General features: G+C 41.2%; 1 protein-coding gene across 6 annotated transcripts in view; it reads left to right on the forward strand.

The window, feature by feature from the left end:
• Positions 1-19905, forward strand: part of LOC137297835 (electroneutral sodium bicarbonate exchanger 1-like) — a 45371-nt gene that overhangs the window by 20229 nt on the left and 5237 nt on the right. For 3 of the 6 annotated variants that reach the window (XM_067829798.1, XM_067829792.1, XM_067829793.1), the window contains exons 2-21: positions 3745-3856; positions 6751-6873; positions 7238-7264; positions 8319-8457; positions 8982-9142; positions 9612-9824; positions 10130-10236; positions 10700-10945; positions 11577-11723; positions 12124-12212; positions 13059-13233; positions 13928-14061; positions 14437-15019; positions 15661-15774; positions 16173-16337; positions 17035-17213; positions 17743-17815; positions 18003-18071; positions 18656-18832; positions 19545-19685. In XM_067829798.1, coding sequence (XP_067685899.1) covers positions 3775-3856; positions 6751-6873; positions 7238-7264; positions 8319-8457; positions 8982-9142; positions 9612-9824; positions 10130-10236; positions 10700-10945; positions 11577-11723; positions 12124-12212; positions 13059-13233; positions 13928-14061; positions 14437-15019; positions 15661-15774; positions 16173-16337; positions 17035-17213; positions 17743-17815; positions 18003-18071; positions 18656-18832; positions 19545-19685 — 3144 coding nt within the window. In that variant the 5' untranslated portion in view covers positions 3745-3774. Of the gene's footprint in view, positions 1-2404; positions 2452-3744; positions 3857-6750; positions 6874-7237; positions 7265-8318; positions 8458-8981; positions 9143-9611; positions 9825-10129; positions 10237-10699; positions 10946-11576; positions 11724-12123; positions 12213-13058; positions 13234-13927; positions 14062-14436; positions 15020-15660; positions 15775-16172; positions 16338-17034; positions 17214-17742; positions 17816-18002; positions 18072-18655; positions 18833-19544; positions 19686-19905 lie in introns of those variants that run through there. The other 3 variants (XM_067829796.1, XM_067829797.1, XM_067829795.1) reach the window with 2 other exon arrangements.

Here is a 19905-nt window from a genome sequence, read left to right on the forward strand (position 1 = left end):
TTTCCTTACATTTTAGATAGACGAGACGTAATTAGATAGATAAGACATGAAGGAACACAACTATAACTGTCACTAACACAGTCAGTCAGCTGATTAAAAACCAAGAGACATTGTTAGAGATAGAGAGGCAGGGTAACATTTGTGAGTTACCAGTCCTTGATGTGAAGCAGGCGTCGTTCATTCATTCATTCATTCATTCATCCGTTCGTTCGTTCGTTCATATATCGTGCGTGTGTGTGCGTGTGCGCGTGCGCGTGTCTCTAATTTGTTTAATAAGACATATGATTAACATATACTAGTATGTAGAAAAAACTCCGTTCCGTTCGTGAAAGATACTGGTTACTGCTTAAAGTGACGCACATACCGAGATGTGTTTTGTTGATTTTCTTCACCAGACATAGTCAGCGGATTTTGATTTAATTCAATCATGTATCTGATTCTGCAATCAAAAACGTTTTACGTGACCTTTTGGCGTTTCATATTTACCCGATGGATTACAATCAAGGCTGAGACCAGTAAATCATACTGTTATCGTCACCATAGCTGTTACAAGCAATATCGGGTCACACACGTCAGATACTTCTCATTTCGTTTAGCTTCACTATGGGAAAATAACCTTTAGCCTCAGGTAATCAGAGAAAGTTCATAGGAAGCACTTAACCTAGGCTAACTCTCTTTGCATGACTTCAACTTGTAAATCTCACAAAGGTGTTTTTAATTTCACTGCTTGCTCTGATCCGTTCAAAAACTGCATCGTCATGCTTCAGACTTTACAACCGAGGTTGTTAAGTTCAAAAATATTCAAAATTTAATTATCTGACGTATAAATAACCCTACAGAAATGTCATACACTTTGATGCTGATAAGCGACCAGCGGATCACAATTGACGGCCTATTACACTTACGTGTCGTACTTACGCCTTAGCAGTTCGTTTACACTTCTATTAGTATTTACATTACATCAACTGTAAATGTTTCATTTTAACGCACGCACGCACGCACGCACGCACGCACGCACAACCAAAACAAAACATGATCATTGGGTATACCAACTTCATGGTACAACAGGGGTTAGAATTAAGGGTTAGACTTCGGCAAACCATGTTTGTCGTAAGGGTTGTGGGTCGCGTGTTCCGACACACTGACCTAACTCACACATGTCGTTGTATCCCAATTGCGTTGATCGATGCTCATGATGCCAATCACTTGATATTCTGGTCCAGACTAACAAAACGTTCCCTAGACTCGTTTTATTTTGTTATGATATGTACCCGCATACCATCCGCCTCGTTGCTACGAAATAGACCCCGTGACACGCGTGCGTTCCGAGCCAGTAACGCTGTATAACTACACAAGTGTGTGTGTCATGCTGGGCGTATCATTCCACGGATGCAGCTACACGATCACGTGATATGCAGCAACACGATCACGTGATATGCGACGACACGATCACGTGATATGCGACGACACGATCACATGGTATGCAGACAGATCGCAAAGGTACAAGGATGTCATTCTTTATCTGGAATGTATTTTTTACGGGATTTACTTTATGTTTGGGGATTTGAGCACCAGTTGCAAACAAAAAATATCGATTCATCATCGCATATAAGAAATAAAGAACTCCAATCTAAGCTATGATATCATGAAAAACGTTTGAAATATAAATATTTTCAACAATGCAAAATGGACATGCACCTTTGCAAGATATTTTTACTTTTGAAAGACAGCCCTTAAAACAGTTATGTTAAGAATAAGCCCTTACTTCGCGGATATAGAGATATTTTGTGGCCCTTTGTTCAACACAAAGTAATTATTAGATTAAGACTTTAAACACAGGGAACCGATGATCTAGCGAGAGTCTAGGGAGAGAACTATGCATAATCCATTGTAGTGGCTGTGTGATACTCATCTTGGTGTACCCGTGCTTCCTTCTCGGCCTCAGGTCAACAATCTACACGCCACAGAACGCTCATGGTAACTGTAGTGTAATTCTCCACTCGACCGTCACGTCGGTAGTGCAGTAATACTTCCAATCCCCGTTACAGCGCGAGACATGAAAACGTTAGTGCTGATATAGTGTCAAAATTGTTCGAGCGTTTGTTTTTTTTCTTCATTTTGATATCCAATAGACATGAACATTTAAGCAAAATTCAATATATGGTAGTTCATTTCTCCTTGTTTCTGTAATATACGCGATAACATACATTGTTGTTATCTTTTCTTACGTCAAAAACGAGTGAATAAATAATGTACATGAACATGAAACAATAACGTTTTTTCCACTATATCGGGGTTTGTTGGTAGACGTTTGGCATCTCACTCAATATTTAGCTGGGAACTTGAGGCATCCTTGTCTCTCATTCTTTCTTTGGACGCAGAGGGGATCGGACCTCATATCATGGGCTGTAGTGAACACCTTCAGTAACAGCAGCAACACCACCGTACGAGGTAACAACAACACGAGAATTATATAAAATTTACGCGGTCTTTGTTACCAATGTAGAATTAACTGTAAGAAATAAAGATGTATTTTAATAGAAACATTCGTAGGTTTTATCGCATATGATTGCGAGATTCTAAATAGACTAAAGTTTTCGTTAATTATCTGTGTTTGAGTTACATCAACATAATGGCATGATTCAAATGTGTGATAAACTGTACTGGGTAAATGACGATTAAGGTTATTTGATTGTTTCATTACCTAATTCTGGAAAACGTAGAAAATCACTTCATTAATAAATGTATGTAAGATAAGAACTAAGGTTATACTGTTTGTATGGCACACAGTGTTATTCTCAAAACATTAGTAAATCATTCACTTTATCACGAAACGAAAAACACCGACACTGATATGAAAGTTAATGGCGTCAGACAAGGCGATGTATTAACACCGGTCGTGTTTGTGTCCGTCTGTAACGGAACTGATACATGTAACGCTATGAGTTTGACAACGCTATTGACCTGATGTATGTAACTCTAGGATATAGACCACGTTATAAACTTGATGTAGCTTCCCAATAACACCGACATTAATCGTCACCAAACAGGCATCTCGACATCACCAATAGTTCCATTACCATGAATCTCTCAGTGTAACTGGCACTTCGGTTGTGTTTTAAACATATTCAGGAAAACCGAGTGTTTTTTTAAATGTTGTGCGAGTGAGTATGGTTTTACGCCTCTTGTGGCAATATTCCAACCATATTATGACGGTGGACACCAGAGATGGCCTTCACATACTGTATGCATGTTCGGAATTGATGCCGGATCTTATACTTGACGAGTAAACACCAGGGATTGTGGGGAAAATTCAGGAAAGTGTTGAATGTGTGTCATTAGAAAAATATTCCGTTTGGTGTAAAAGGGAAGAATAACACCTCTAACTCTGGTGTACCTTCACGTGCGTGGTCAAAAACATAGTAAGGCAACTGAGTAGTTGATGATGATGATGATGATGACGACGATGATACATTTCACCACCAATATATTTGTCCCATTGACCTTGTCATACTGTGGTCAAAATGTCAGCATTTGGTTTCACCAGTGGAGGTGGTAGATGTTACCAAAGTGAAGTGAACGAAGCTATCTCGAGGCAAGCAATGTTGGATAGTATAGTTATTTATCATATTGTGTCAAGAAGTAGGCTTCACCCCCCAGAAAGAACGAGGGGTCAGTAAGGGAAACAAAGACATGTTTGACTGAATTTTGACATGACCTTGACATTGTTTTTTCTATTTGCAGGTTGAAGTGATATAGGAAAAGAGTAGCACCATGGATCCAGTAGAAAATGGCGAGGCAGTCCGTGACATGGGTGCCCTACGTCAGATCACTGACCCTGACTTTGACACGACTGGTGAGTAAACAGCACATCAGCGAATGTATACTCCCACAAACGAGAAGACGCCCTTTAAGCACATCCAGTAATGCAAGCAGTATGACAAGAACAAGCGTATAATACAAGCATGCCCACGGGAAGAAGCGTCTAAGTATGACAATAAGGAATATACCATTGGGGTAGTAGGACCAAGAGAGAAGTGTATTATGGAAATATGGCAATGAGAAAAAGTGTATATAGAAAACGTGTATCACGGAAGTCTCTTAAGGAGGCAAATGATCACGTTACAGCCTCGGGTGGAAGGTAGTCGAATTGGTCTTTGAGAAGGCTTAAGCTTGCAGTCAGTGTGACAAACTGGTGATACAAAACACAAGAATAGACGAGATACACAAAATATAAGACTTCTTTGAGAGGGATTTTAGAAGTGGTGAAGATTAAGGAAAACAAAGTTCTATGGATAGTCAACTTCTTTATTCCAAAGAGTACGATGTTTCGATGTAGGTACATAAGACCTTGTGTAATGTGTAATGCAGTACTATACAACCCATCCAATCACTCTAGATTTGCACACCCAGGTTTATTTTCCTTCGTGAGAACAAATAGGGGTCACCAATAATGCACGGCACAATTTGTGACCTCTTTTGAGTCTAGAAGAGCGCTGCATAGGTGACAAGTTTCTATAACATCTCTCACAATGGTTTGCGTCTACAGTTCTGTGACAAGATCATGTTAACAGACCTCAGCTATAACGGAATACAGGCATTTAGGACGATCCAGCTCTGTCTTTGGGCAATCGAGCTTCATTAACGTAATATTATCTAATTTAAGGAAACTGATTTAAGTTTTACCGTAACATACTTTATTTTTATTCTGTATCATGGTGACCTAGATAATTTGTGAAACTTGTCCGTAATGGGACATTCGGGAGTCATCGGGTGCTTGTGGAATGTTCAACATACTAAGACACATTGGTATAATTCTGCTACCGCCATTATGTAGTCAGACAGTGCCATCTGTCTTCAGTCACCTACCTCTGATTGCTCTGTCAGACAGTACTGAAATCCTAACAAACGCCAAAACACCTTCAGATTCACACCACATAAAAAAGTCATTCACCTACAGAATAAAAAACCAAGAGGAAACCAGGACGATTCACTGTCAAGATGACCTGGTGATAAATTGCCAACTAGTCAGTGCATAAACCCCCTAAATGTTTACGTATGAATACGCTACTTCGTGTCGATATCCTCTCAGACTTCAAGCCGAGGTTAACGGGGTGCCTTCCTCTACACTTGACCGAGCAGACAACACCAATCTCGGACCCAAATCTCTCAGCCTTGCAGCATACGTTTGGTTTGAGGATTGTCAGCACGTGTGTATATATCTCGTAGGAAGGCAAATTTGTACAGGTAGTGTTTTCTGCACTGCAGCTTTGAGTTCTGAATTTCCTGAGTATAGCAAGTCATGGCTGGCGAAAAATAATGAGGTCATGATTTAGTCCAAAATATATTTTCTTTATTCCTGTGGGTTTTCACTCGTGACATACAATGGATCAAGAAGTTGCTCGCAGATGGAATGTAATGAAAACAGATTATTTGTCTGGATATATGATGCATAGGAGTTGATGTACCCTCGTTGATGTGCCCTCTTAATGTAATGTTGATTTTGAACTGTTTGAAGCATGGGTATCAGCCAACCTGTGTGAATCAAAAGTCTCGAATCTTGCATCTTGTTTTTTTCCCCGCAGGCATTACTTTCGTAGAGTCGCGGTGTAATTCCGCTTCTTACTATTCACAGGGACTACATTTGAACGTTTTGTCAGAATTTATTTATTGGAATATGAGGCAAAATTCTTCGTAGATTTTGCAGAGGACACAAGAAAAACAGATTTAGAGTTAACTCCCTTCCATCGATTTGCATGCGCAAAACATCGGTATACATCATGCGTGATTAAATGTTATTCGAGATAAAGAAGTACCGATTGAATTGCCATTGGCAGTGGGGTACACAGACTACGCCACATAAGCTGCAGCTGTACCTGCATGCAACATGTCCGATGCATTAAGTTATAGAAAAAATTCACAGGAGTGCTGACACAACGCACTTGGTGAGGGAAGCTTTCAACTTTATCTTTCATTCTGATCGCAAATCAGTGACCTGTATCATTGGGTTCGTGTTTGGATGACCACGCTTGGATATAGTGACATTCGTGTTTAGACTGACTTTTACAATCATAAACATGTGGATGAGACTATCTATTGACAGAACCCATGTCCGGATGTAGAGAACCTTAATATATTTTCTACTGAATGCCTAGAGACTTTCATTCTTCCTTCAGAACATATGCTACATTATTCCGTCATTCAAAGGTAGTCATCCAATGTGTCTTTCATCTAAACAACGATAATATACATCTCCTTCACGTGCTGCCCAGGTAATACTTCATCACAGAAGATCGTTCCCTTTATATGCATTTCTTCAAAATGTGTTTTCTCTTTTATTTCTTCTCCTCAAATGTGACTAGTGTTCTAGAACTGGTCTTCAGAAAGCCATGCTTGTCGGAAGACTTGCTTGACTAGCAGAATTGGGGGGTCAGGTTCGGACCACAGAATTAGGTGGCTGACACATGTCATTGTATCCCAATTTCGTAATCGATGGCCACGATCATGATCCCCGGATTGTCTGGTTCAGACCTGATTATGTACAGGTCAGCGTAATATAGCTGGAATATTGCTGAAATAGCAATAGCGTTAAATAGCAAACAAACAAACAAACCAACAAATCCCTTCAAACCTTTCTCTTCTACTTTGAGATCCACAGTTGCTTCTCATGCCTTTGTGTTGTCTAAAGAGTTCTAAAATTGGTATATAACTTTAAACACGTTCTAATGATATAAACCCGTTCTGTTTCAGTTGCTGATCATCGTCATCAGTATATAGGTCTGCGACTCCCACACAAACCGAAGCGGCCGGGTCGAGGTCACAGTCACCGACGAACAAAGGGAGAGTACAAAGTCAATGATGCAGCATCTCCAAGTGAGGACCGTTAAATATTTTTGGCATTTGTGTTTTGTCTGACAGCACGAACTTTGAGGACGCAGTAGTATGCGTACTTGACCATGTCATTGAAGATCTAGTTTTACCCCTACCTAAGAAAATTCGGGTCATAAATGGATATTATATACTTATCTTTGGCACTGGAGTGACACCATTTCCCGACATCAAGGTCAAGATCATGCATCTGATCACCAAATACTGTGATACTGATAACTGTTTCCGATTTATGCTTCCTCCTTTTTCTTTTATGCTACGATATCTTTCTCGGTTTTCGCTTAAATAACTGTCAAGTTTCTTCAAATTGTAATGCTTTCTCTTTAACCGCTTACTCTCGAACTTGCAGATGAGGATGTATATATTCCACCACAAGGTAAACGGGCAGGTTTATCGTTTTATATCTGTATCTAATGTTGCCACATTTGTGAACACTCGTATTTCTTCGGCGATACGACAGTTGCCTGAAATATACGAGTGTTTACGAAAGTGAAGTTCGGTGTTACTCACTTACGAGAAATCATTTTAAGCTAACTTCATTGGAGAACTGGTTGGTTGTGGGTACTGTTTCGGTATTCTTACCTATGTCTGTTTATGTTTATGTTGTAGTGTCCACTTGATTTCGGTGAATATTACATTACCATGTTATTTATTGTTTGTGTATTTTGTAGCCGGTTGTGTGCAGGTGATGAAGGAGAGGTTTAAAAACAACATTATCTGATAATGTAAATGGTTTCAAAAAGACATTTACCTACCTGTACAGATAACGTTAGACCAAGAAAAACAACGCTGGTTACAAATTCAAAATGGGAGATGGGAAAATGTGTCATTTATGTTCAGCATATATTTTGTTGTTAGTGATTGTGAACTGCATGTTCATGTTTCCTAATACGAATATTATCAAAACATTATTATCTACATATATGTGTATTCACTTACCAATTGTTAAACTACAAAATGTCATCATAATATTATCTTATTTCATTTTAATGATGTATCAGACTGCCCTACAATTTAAACTTCATGTAATCTCTCACAGAACCATCCCATCTATGTAAAAACATTCACCAACGATCATTATGTTGGTGTAGATTTATTAGAGCTATTTTCAGGATTGTATTACTGAATTTCTTCAGCTGCGTTTGGTTTGAGAAAGAGATATTTATAAGTGTGATTTATCATGATTAAATACATGAAAAAAGATATCTGCGCCGACGTGACTTCTTTATTTCAACGCAGTCTTATAGTGTGAACGATTTCTGACTTTTCAGATACCATCTTCTTTAAGTTTACTTATCCAACGACGAATTGGCCTCTTGTTCTTTCAGTGGCCAGTTTTCATGTTTCCACTTTTAATGACTGCTATCGGAAGAAATGCATAGAATGTGGCAAAAATATTCCACTGTTGATTTCGCCTACTGTTCTTGCAGCGTCCTTGACCCCAAGCGAGCAGATTCACCACCTGCTGGACGAGGTGACTGACGACGCGCATCAGACGCACGATGTGTTCTGCCAGATGGACAATCTGTTCACCCTGGGAGGGGAGAGTGAGTGGCGAGAAATGGCCAGGTGAGAGGACAACATTAGTCATTATCATGAATACATGACATGTTTTTTAGGGATGACAACTTCTTTTTTATTCTTTATACGACGTTTCAGAGCCAAGTCTTACTCCTTCGTCAGGTGAAGGATGATTATACATAAAAAAGGGTGTCATGTATTCATCTTTGTCGAACTTCTAAATGTCTTTCAAGAACATTATCCATTTATCATTTATTATTTGCACATTTGTGTAAAATCCTATTTTCTTCGCATACCATAACATTTTTTCCAGTGTATTGAAATTTTCAACAGATAATATCACTCAAAGTAAGGTAACATCCGACAACAAAAATAACTCCATTTGGTGGCACCAGAATATTAATATAAAAACGCAAGAATTGTTATCAATTTAAAAATAAAAAGTAATACAATATTTTTATCGTTTTGATTTTGAACACGCTGTCTGGAAAACAGACGTTGTAAATTACGTCTTAACTGTGGGATCCCACCTCTTAGACTCTCCTTGTAACGGTGCCGATGTTATGTTACAGGTGGGTGAAGTACGAGGAGGATGTGGAGGAGGGTGGAGAGCGGTGGTCTAAACCTCACGTGGCCTCACTGTCTCTGCACTCCCTGTTCGAGCTGAGGAGCAGTCTCATGAGCGGATGCGTCACCCTTGAAATGGACGCCTACCACATCACGCAAGTAGCAGGTATTTCATACAATCCAACCTCGCTAATCCGGACTATGCAACCAACATATATATTAAAAGATACTGTCTTATAAGTATTGTATGTCATGAAGCTGAAAAGAAACTGGACAGATTTTGCCTCCACTGTTTGGTATTAATCGTCATTATGAATTGCAAACTGTAAAATACCCTTGTCTTGGAATATGTCCTTATCTGTTTCCGTTCTAAATATTTGAAACCTCGGCATAGTTTCACGCAGGTCAATTTTTAGTATAAAAATTTATATTAAAATATTTTATAAAGCAAAGCCTCTTTAACGTTTGCCCCCCAAATCGAGATAGCTGTATTCAGTGAGCATACTGCTAATGCCATGTCGATGCGTCATATATCTGGATTGTAATCGACATAGAGGTTTTTATATTTATGTTCATGTAATGATCCCCAGAGCTTCGACACATCCGAAGTTGACAGTTGTATGTCCTTGTTCCAGATCTCCTGTTGGACAATTTAATTGCGTCCAAGTTGTTGGAGGAGAGTTTGCGGGACGATATCCGCAACGCCATGGTGAGCCCACACGTATTTCAACACACAAAGCGTCGGAGGGCGTCACAAGCAGACATTGACAACGCCCCCTTCCTTCGCCGGCTGTCCATGAGGCGAAGCATGTCGGACAAATCCAGGAACATGTCCATTAAGGGAAAAGGTATGCCCCTTTGATGGTGTACAGTTACACAAGGACATACAGGAGGGGGAAGAGTTGTGTTTAATAATTTGAACCCTACTCCATATTCCACAAGGCCGTGTCATTTTAAAGTAGGACTAAAGTTTTGTAACCGGAAACCGCGGTGACTGAGTGGGTTAGATCGCCGACTTTTTTGTACTGGCGATTAGGTGCCTGACTAATGGCTGGAGTACTGGGGGAAGCTGTTTGAATATTGGCCAAACTCACTCAGGCAATTCCAGATGACAATAACCGATCTCTGTCATGACTTGTCGGTTTATTTGCAGACTCGATGACCAACGTGCGGAACATGTCTATTAAGAGGAACCCCAACAGCAATCCTAACTTTGAGAACATGAACGGAGACCTTACCGAGTCAGCATCTTCAGGAAAGGTAGGTTGCAAAAGAACTACTAGAATGTGACCTTCACAGCTGTACCGGGGAGGTTCCTGACTGTACAGAACCGTTGATAACCCCAGTTTGGCCAATGTCTGGAGTTTCATTTGCAATAGTTCCATTTAGGCTATATGACCAGTCCACACTGGTGGCTTATCTTTTAGAACGAGATTTGTGTAATTTTGAACAAAGACGTGTGATACATCGAACAATTTCTATCCTATACAAAGTGCAATATACCAAGAAGCAACGAAGTATCCGCAATCTGTAATTTGTGTGACTTGTTCAATAATTATTCTAAACTGTTATCAACACTGTCGGAAAATCATAATCAGTCCTAAAGTAGTTCACATTAAGGAGACGGAGATCCATTTTGATTGTTTAATGTTTTCACGCATGTCATTTTTGTCGGCAAACTGTATTTTTAGGATATAAGTAAGAATTATTGACTGTTAAACAGCTGAATCAGCAGTTTATGAGAAAGATCCCCGAGGGTGCAGAAGCTGCCAACATCATGGTGGGTGAAATTGAAGGCCTCAAATACCAGGTGGTTGCCCTAGTGAGACTGATAGAAGGGAGGTCTATCGGTGACCTCACGGAGGTCCCTATCCCAACCCGCTTCCTCTTCTTCTTCTTCGGACCGCCAGGCAGCCAGGCCAAGAACATAGAAATCGGCAGAGCAATGTCGACCATCATGGTAGATCAGGTAAGTGGCAGTCATTGGATGATCTGCTTCTTTGTTCAAAGCTGCAGATGGATAATTCGCACATGGGACATAAATAATCGAATCTGGTCCAGGCAAACCACTTACTGATACCAAGAACTCGAAATATCCCAGGGTACACAGTCAGCAAAGTCCTGGCTACTTAATCCATTTACTAGCCTCCTACGATCAATGGAACGTGTTTATCTCCCTTTAACTTTATATGGCTGTATATAGAGGATACTAAACGACCCTCCCTGTAATACCATTTTTATCATTCGAGTTAATGATTTGGTATCAAGCAAGCGAAAGCGAGTTCGATACTAAATCTTTCACGAGTCCAAAAAAAATGGTATTTCACGGAAGCGAGCTTCGTATTCTGTTTATTGCTTTTCAATACAACTTGATAGAAACTGCGGCTTCACTGCCTACAGTGTGAGGACTCTCAGCTTTCCATTAGACAAGCAAAGTCTAGTACGAATACGACAGCGGCATTAGCATTGTGACGTCATAGCTGTGAACCATGATGACGTTATACGTCTAGCGGTACTACACTAGTGTAATATTGCTGTGAAAATATTACACCTAAGTATCTTTCACGTTAGAATATTAAACAGCTGTGTTGTATCTGTAGGTGTTCCGGGAGGTGGCGTACAAGGCCAGAAGCCGACAGGACATTCTGGCCGGAGTGGACGAGTTCCTTGACCAGGTCACCGCGCTGCCGCCTGGCGAGTGGGACCCCAAGATAAGGATAGAGCCACCCCAGAGCGTTCCATCACAGGTGAATAATGTTTTAAAAACAGAAAACTCTAATGCAGATATATTATTATTTGTGCTAGGGCGGTGGTTTAGACCAGTGGTACAAGCGTTCGCTCGTCAGGCCGAAGAACCGGGATCGATTCCACAAATGGGTGACAATGTGTTAAGTCCAGTTTTGGTTTCCAACTCCGTGATATTGCTTAAATATTGCTAAAAGCGGAGTAAACACATACTCACTCACTCAGTTGAAGTTGCAGGTGGAAGCATGGACACAGGTCTCGAATAACTTGAAAAACAGGACAAGGTACGATCACCAGTAACGTTCATTTGAACAGCGGGGATTAGTTAGCTAATGGTGTGTAGGTATCATGGATCTCTAACTGTTACAAAAACATATGGTGAATTTCTCTCGCTTTTTCCAGGAACCCAGAAAAGTTCCCAAACCGGTCGAACCGGAAGAGCCCGAAGAGGAAGAGAGTCACTGTGATCCGACCCTACAGAGGAGCGGGAGGTAAGAGATGCGCATGCTTTGTCAATTACACGGACAGGTTGTTTTGTTTCAGTTGTTGGGTAACATATAAAGCATAGATTTAAACCCGAAACGGTTACGTCACCTCATACTCTCCTGCGGTGGGGGTATAGTGTTTTAATGTTCTAAGATAATGTGGAAACCACAAGAGCAGCTGTAGGGCATTCATTTTGGCCCTCTGTGATCTAATCGTCAAGTTTTTTTAGATACGAAAATCCTTGAAATATTCAAGATCCGATAAGTAAGAAAGACTCAAGTTAAAATGGCAAGATTTATTATGAACAGATTTCTTCAAACTGGGTCTTAGTGAAAAAAACACAATATTCAAGTATTCATTAAAGCCACTAAAATCAGCCTCCCTGGCACTGGATAAGCGTGTCCATGCATTTAGTGCTGTTAGAATAGCGAAAGTCTAGTGATTAAAGCGTTGGCTCTTGTTGCAAAGACACGGGTCGATTCCCCGCGTGGGTACAATTTCGGACGTCTATTTCTGGCTTACCGGTGTGATATTATTGGAAAAGTGCTAATAACAGCGTACAACTATACTCACTCAATAGTATCAAACATTCAGTTGCTGAAATTACAGGTGGGGTAGCCAAGTGGTTAAAGCGTTCGCTCGTCACGCCGAGGACCCGGGTTCGATTCTCCACATGAGTAGAGAAGTGAAGCCCATTTCTGGTGTCCCCCGCCGTGATATTGATGAATATTGCTAAAACGGCGTGAAATCACTCATTGTAGCTTCCTTGCTTTAGCTTTCTTTAACGATTTGAACTGGTGTTTTTCATTGTTGAATTGAGCATCTCGCATGCATATCGTTATTAAATCCAGGTTGTTCGGAGGTTTGGTCGCTGATATCAAACGTAAACTACCCTGGTATGGCAGCGACTTCAAGGATTGTCTACACATACAGTGTTTGGCGTCAGTCATCTTCTTGTACCTTGCCACCTTAACCCCCAACGTCACATTTGGAGGCCTGCTCGGTCAGGCTACAGATCAATATATGGTAAGCACGAACCGCTATAAAAGATATGACCATATCTTTGTTACATCGTTATTTCAGGGAATGCAAAGAAATACATTGTAAATGAAACCGTATAGCGCAATATATGCACGTATGGTTAAAAAACGGGTTATACTTCGATTATTAGGGATCCAATTTGGATATTACGTCATGAAGATATAATATATCAGTAAGGTTCATGTTTTTGTCGGGGGACGGGTAGTCCAGTGATTAAAGCGTTCGTTCATCACGCCGAAGACCTATTGCGGGTGTCCACCGCCGTGATACTGCTGGAATATTGTTAAAAGCAGCATAAAACTAAACTCGCTGTCGTTATTTATGCGTGAATATGTTATTTATCAAACCATGTTATGACATTGTGAGACACTGCTGGCATGATGAAAAATGCTGAGCAGGTTGAGTGTCGTTTTACACCGGATTAAGGGATGACAATCACAACAAAATTTTGTTTTCGTCCGATAATTTGCCAAAAAGAGGACCATGGCAACTGACCGAGTAATTAAAACAATTACTTTACCGTTCTCAGGCATATGGACAAAAGCACACTATGTTGGTAGTCACACTGCAATTATCGTTTGGTTACTGTCAGCATCTTGCCCAAACCTGTCATGTCTATCGCCAGTTTGCAGCTTTGCATTTGTACAAATATTGAAAATCTTCATCATTCTGTCTCCAGGGCACCATGGAATGTATTCTGACCGCTGCCATTACTGGTGTGTTGTTTGCTCTGTTTTCTGGTCAGCCGTTGAACATCCTCGGCAGTACAGGGCCCATGTTGGTTCTGGAGATGATCCTGTATCATTTCTGCCAGTAAGTTTTCCAATTCACACTGATCATATTTCAGTCTTTCACACCCCACACCCGATACTCACACCGACCCTTTTTGCATTCTCAAAGATTCCACACCCACAACCCCCCTCCCCCAACCTATTTTGCGGTGCTCAGAGGTTTGCTCCTTTTATATGAATACTAATAGGTTATTTCTGAAATAGGATTTGTGTGTGTGTGAAAGAACGGAACAATAACATAAATGCTAAATCATTTGTCCATAACAAGGGACCAAGTAGATAAAGCGTTAACTCGTCACGCAGAACACCCTGTTTCTATTCTTCCCATGGGTATAAATTGTGAAGCCCTACAATATAAACATTTACGTTTACCTATACACGCTTTGATTTTTCTTAGCGACAACCATCTGGACTTCTTGCCGTTGCGGTGCTGGATTGGACTCTGGACGGCGTTCATATTGCTTCTGATCGTTGCCTTCGACCTGAGTGCCCTAGTTCGATTCATCACTCGGTTTACAGAGGAGAGCTTTGCGTGTCTCATCGCCGTCATCTTCATTGCCGAGGCTTTCAAGAAGCTGATCGGCATTCTGAAAAAGGCGCCTGTGAATACAAATCCGGACATTGAGCTCATCTATGATTGTGAATGCTTCCCACCGAACAGCACAAACTCAACACTATGGAACACGACGTTTGGTGACGTGGCCTCAACCACGACCGTACCAGTCGTTGCGTACACTATCGACGATGGCATGCACGTCCTGAACTCCTCCTTGAACAGTACAATGGACATGGTCATCAACTGGACCACTGTCACCAAGGAGGAATGCATCGAATATGGCGGAGAGCTGATAGGAGAAGGGTGTGATACACCGCACTACGTCAGTGACGTCTTCTTCCTCTCCGTCCTGCTTTTCCTCGGAACCTTCACCGTCGCTTCCGCCCTCACAGCATTTAAAAACAGCAGCTTCTTCCCGACATTCGTAAGTAGGGTTTTACGCGCCTTTCAGTCAATTTTGTTCCTTGCTCTAAATTCTCGACGACAAAAAATACATTGACGAAACTAATACATACGTATTGTACACAGTACAAAAATTCATTACTTTACATGGTCAGAGGACCCGTGAAGGTTCGGGTTAGAATACTAGCCTTCAGTAGCCCAAGCTTGTCGTAAGGGGCGGTTGACACGTCATCAGTTCCCAATTGCGCAGGTCGATGCTCATGCTGTTGGTCACTAAATTGTCTGGTTCAGACCGCCATGTAGCTGGAATATTGATGAGTGCGTCGTAAAACTAAACTCACTCGCTCACTTACTTGATCTCAGCAAAGGGCAAAGTAAATCTTTTGCCAGGCTGACTATTACGTAACCAGATTGTTATTCTGTTATTGGGCGTATCCATACTTCCTCCTAGCCAAATAAATGTGCTTTTCGATAAGTGATTAGGTAGATTCCATATTCAAAAGATGTCTGTGATACTCTGGCGAGTCACACTATTAAAAATGGTACAGAGTGACTTATCAAGATGGCGTTGTTCTGGCAGCTAAGAGACTCAACTCTTTTAGGTATCACGGCCCAGCCTCTGACGATATACATTGATTGTATTACATTGGTTGTCATTTACAGGTCCGCCAATCCTGCGCTGACTTTGCCGTGCTGATCGCTATCCTTCTCATGGTTGGAGTGGACGCAGCAATAGGAATACACACCCCAAAGCTGGAAGTCCCTGAAAAGTTCAAGGTGAGTGAGTGAGGATGGTTTTACGCCGTTTTTTTCAGTGACATCCTAGCAAAATCACGACGAGGGGCACCAGAAATGGCCTTCACACATTGTGCCCATGCGGGGAAGCGAACACTGGTCTTCGGCTTTACAAACGAACGCTTTACCCGCCCCCTAAAAATGTTCAAGGTATTTGGTTGTCTTAGATGGCGTGTCCGATTTCAGTATGATACATGTACCACAGTACGTTGCGCAATTAACTCGAACAAAAACATCCTTAAAGCCAAGAGGAGATTGTGCTCTTGAACATTTGCCAGTTTACGTCATACAGCATTATTTTCTTTCAATTTTATAACAAGAGAGACATTCTTCACCATTCGAATGTATTCCCTGACTTCCACATTTCAACATTTCCATAGCCCACACGTGACGACCGAGGATGGTTCGTCAACCCATGGTCAGACAAAAACCCTTGGTGGATGACCATCGCTGCCGCAGTACCAGCCCTCCTCGCCACCATCCTCATCTTCATGGATCAGCAGATCACTGCCGTCATCGTCAACAGGAAGGAGAACAAGCTTAAGGTTGGCTCGTGTGGAACCTCACTTATCCGGACAATACAAAACTTTCACACTGAATGTTAATCCGATAAACGAATCATTAGTGCGGAGTAGTCTCCCTTGTGTTATTGTGTTCAGTATGTCATGCATGATGTATCCAAATTTGTCTTATGACGTGATATCTGTGCATGAGGTCTTTGAAAGCATCAGAATTTTGTTACATCTATCAATAGTTAATGTTTATATCTGGTATGGCTCTGGATGGAATCAACAAAAATCTATTTTTCTATATATGTTAAAACGTTAAATGGTGTTTATACTTATTAAAAACATATTCATGCAAAACGCTCACTGTGTCATGTTCATTTAATAATTTATTTTTTTCAGTTTGGGGTAATTATTTTTTATCATTATCAAAGTCCTTGGATGGCATTATGAATAGATACACATAAAGTGAATTTATACAACCTCTGTAAATGATTATACAACCTCTGTAATATGGCGGGCACCACGCTTCAGAGAATGTTACTACACCTTCATTAGTAGAGAAAGTAGGAAGTAGAGAATCTAGTCAAAAACCTCCTCATATTACAGAACTTCTGATCACCCTTGACACAGTTTCACCCATGTTATCATTATTAATATTACTATATTGACAAGTTCAGATAATTATAGCCTCAGCCCAAACACGGTGTCTACAAAAATACTTTGTGAATTACAGAAAGGAAGCGGATACCATCTCGACATGTTCGTTGTCGCTATCTGCATCGCTCTGTGTTCGCTGTTGGGGCTGCCTTGGTACGTTGCCGCCACAGTGTCCGCCCTCGCCCACGTTATGAGTCTCAAGAAGGAGTCGGAGTGCACTGCCCCTGGCGAGAAACCAACTTTCCTCGGATGCAGGTGCGTGTCTTGCTGGTTGTTGTTTTACGCCGCACGAAGCGGTATTCCATCTATATGGTGGCGATCTGTAAATAATGGAGTCTGTCCCAGGCAACCCAGTGATCAACAGCATAAGCTTCGATTCTGCTTTGGTCCCTGCAGTTTTTCTACATACATCTCGTTCATACACCAAGTAATATGGCCCACAGAGTATCGTTTCCTCGAGGAATGTGCAATCGAAATCTGTACAACATTACTTGTTACAGATGTAAACATTATATAACAGTATCTTTTGGACAATGACTGTTCATGTCCGAGGATATATTTTAAAATGCACATAGAAGCGAGAGTGCATCTGTTACCATGCCCCGTCATTCTAATGAGGAAGGATTGTGTAGCCCATGGCCTAAAGTGTTCGTTCGTTACTCCGAAGCCTTGGGTTATGGATATGGAAAAATGTGTGTGATGCCACACTCCCTCCCTCACTCACTCACGCGTCAGCCCTATGGACATGTACAATCTGGTAAACATAACTCAAATTTGATTTCAGGGAGCAGCGAGTCACGGCTTTGATGGTGGGACTTCTCAGCGGGCTCTCCGTCCTCTTCACCACAGTCCTAAAGGTAGGTCCTCCTTCCAGAAGAGTGTTTTCAATATTTATGTGCAAAAACTGTTATTATTACACCATTCCATTATGTGAAAGGAATAAAACATTCTGATGCCACCTGTCGAATTTCAAAGATATAGTTTCGGACATTATTTGATGTAAATATCTGCATGGTGTATAATTCATGGCTTCTGTTTATGCAGTTCATCCCTATGCCAGTGTTGTATGGAGTTTTCCTCTACATGGGTGTGGCTGCCCTCAAGGGTATGCAGGTGAGTAGGCCTCATAGCAGGCTACTGGAGTTCAAATGAAGGACAATTCTTTAATGGCGAGCGGGGAACATTTTCGCGTAATGTTTGGTTTAATAATGAAATGTTATACACAGTTGTTTTCAATTAGATATCAAGGTGCGGGGCCACGTCACTACGAGACTAGTTTAGTCCAGTCTCGTTTAACCTCCAAATGTATGTTCTTACCTGTCCACCGAAAGAGTTCCTCAACCAGGGTATTTTTTAATTCAAGGGCATGCCCCATACCATCGCGTAATCAGGCAGACCCACGAAAAGGTGGGTTAGAATTGGTCCTCAGCAACCCATGCTTGTTCTGAGAGTCGAACAACTGAATCAGGAAGTCAGACTCGCTGACTTGGTTAACACATGTCATCATGTCCCAGTTGCAGAGCCGGATACTCACGATGCCAATCACTGTGCTGTCTGGCTCAAAGTCGATTATTTATTGATAGCCGCCATGTAACTGCAATATTGTTGAGTGCGGCGTTTAACATGAAAGAGACAAGCAAACCGTATGGAGACAGAGAGATCTAAGTGATTCTGATAATGATATATTCCTGTTCCAGTTCATCGACCGTCTCCTGCTGCTGTTTATGCCCAAGAAATACCAGCCAGATTTTACTTACCTGCGTCACGTGCCTACGAAGAGGGTTCACTTGTTCACCTTTATCCAAGCCATTTGCCTTGCTATCCTCTGGGTCATCAAGACTATCAAGTCCGTCTCAATCATCTTCCCTATAATGGTCTGTATGACAAACGTCTCATCCCGCAGTTAAAACAGCACGTCAGGTCCTGGCCCTATCCTGTTCTTCTTTCACCTTTGCCTTCTATAACCCTTTCGCATCTTCGTCGAATTATATCCATGGATCCTTTTGTAATTGCTCAGGACGGTGGTGGGTAGCCCAGTTGCTAAAGCGTTGACTCGTCACGCCCGGATCCGAATTCCCACGTGGGTACAGTGATGTAATCAAATGTTGTCAGACGGGGTCCTATTGCTGGAATATAGCTTCATCCGTATTCACCCATTCACCAATAGACCATGCCTGTACAACTCTAAAGTCGTGAGATGACGTTCATTGCATCGATCACTGTTTTATACTGTCAAACTCAAATATTTTCAAGCCATCGTTATATATTGTGCTGAATGTGGGTTTCATTTGAATATTTAAGCTGTTTCGTATGTTAATGGTGTTCACAGTAACGTTTTATAGTATTTCGGCGACAGTTCCAGCTTGGTAACATAACGTTTCTATTTCTTTCGTCAAATCCAATGGCATTTCGTTCTTTTGCCCGTCAGGTTTTTACTTTTCGGTAGCATCTTGGAAGAGCAGCTTTGATTTGAAATCTCCTCAAGGTCATAAAAGTAACTTAAAATTTGGATCCCGTTTTCGCAGCTTGGAAGCTGTGTTTGCAAACGGCTGTGCAGATTTTTCTGATTCTGTTATCCATCTCCAGGTCCTAGGCACCTGTTTCGTGCGTAAAGGTATGGACTACATCTTCACCCAGCACGAGCTTAAATGGTTGGACGACATCATGCCCGAGGCCAACAAGAAGGCAAAAGAAGATGCCAAGAAAAAGGCTCTAGAAGAGGCTGAAGTGAGTTATCTTTCCTTGAATCACTATCGTAATTAGTTGTCTCCACTGAATCTTGAAATGTACAGACTTTAGTGATTACGTTTTAATCATTGTATCTTAACTATCTACATCTATGAGAGCGCTTAACGCTACAGATCACTCAGCTGTTTCCTAAAGAATGAATCATCGTACACTTAGTGTTTATGACATGCTTCGAAATGGTATTTGGTATAACACGAAA

The sequence above is a fragment of the Haliotis asinina genome, chromosome 10 (assembly GCF_037392515.1).
Source record: "Haliotis asinina isolate JCU_RB_2024 chromosome 10, JCU_Hal_asi_v2, whole genome shotgun sequence".
NCBI classification, from domain to species: Eukaryota; Metazoa; Mollusca; class Gastropoda; order Lepetellida; family Haliotidae; genus Haliotis; species Haliotis asinina.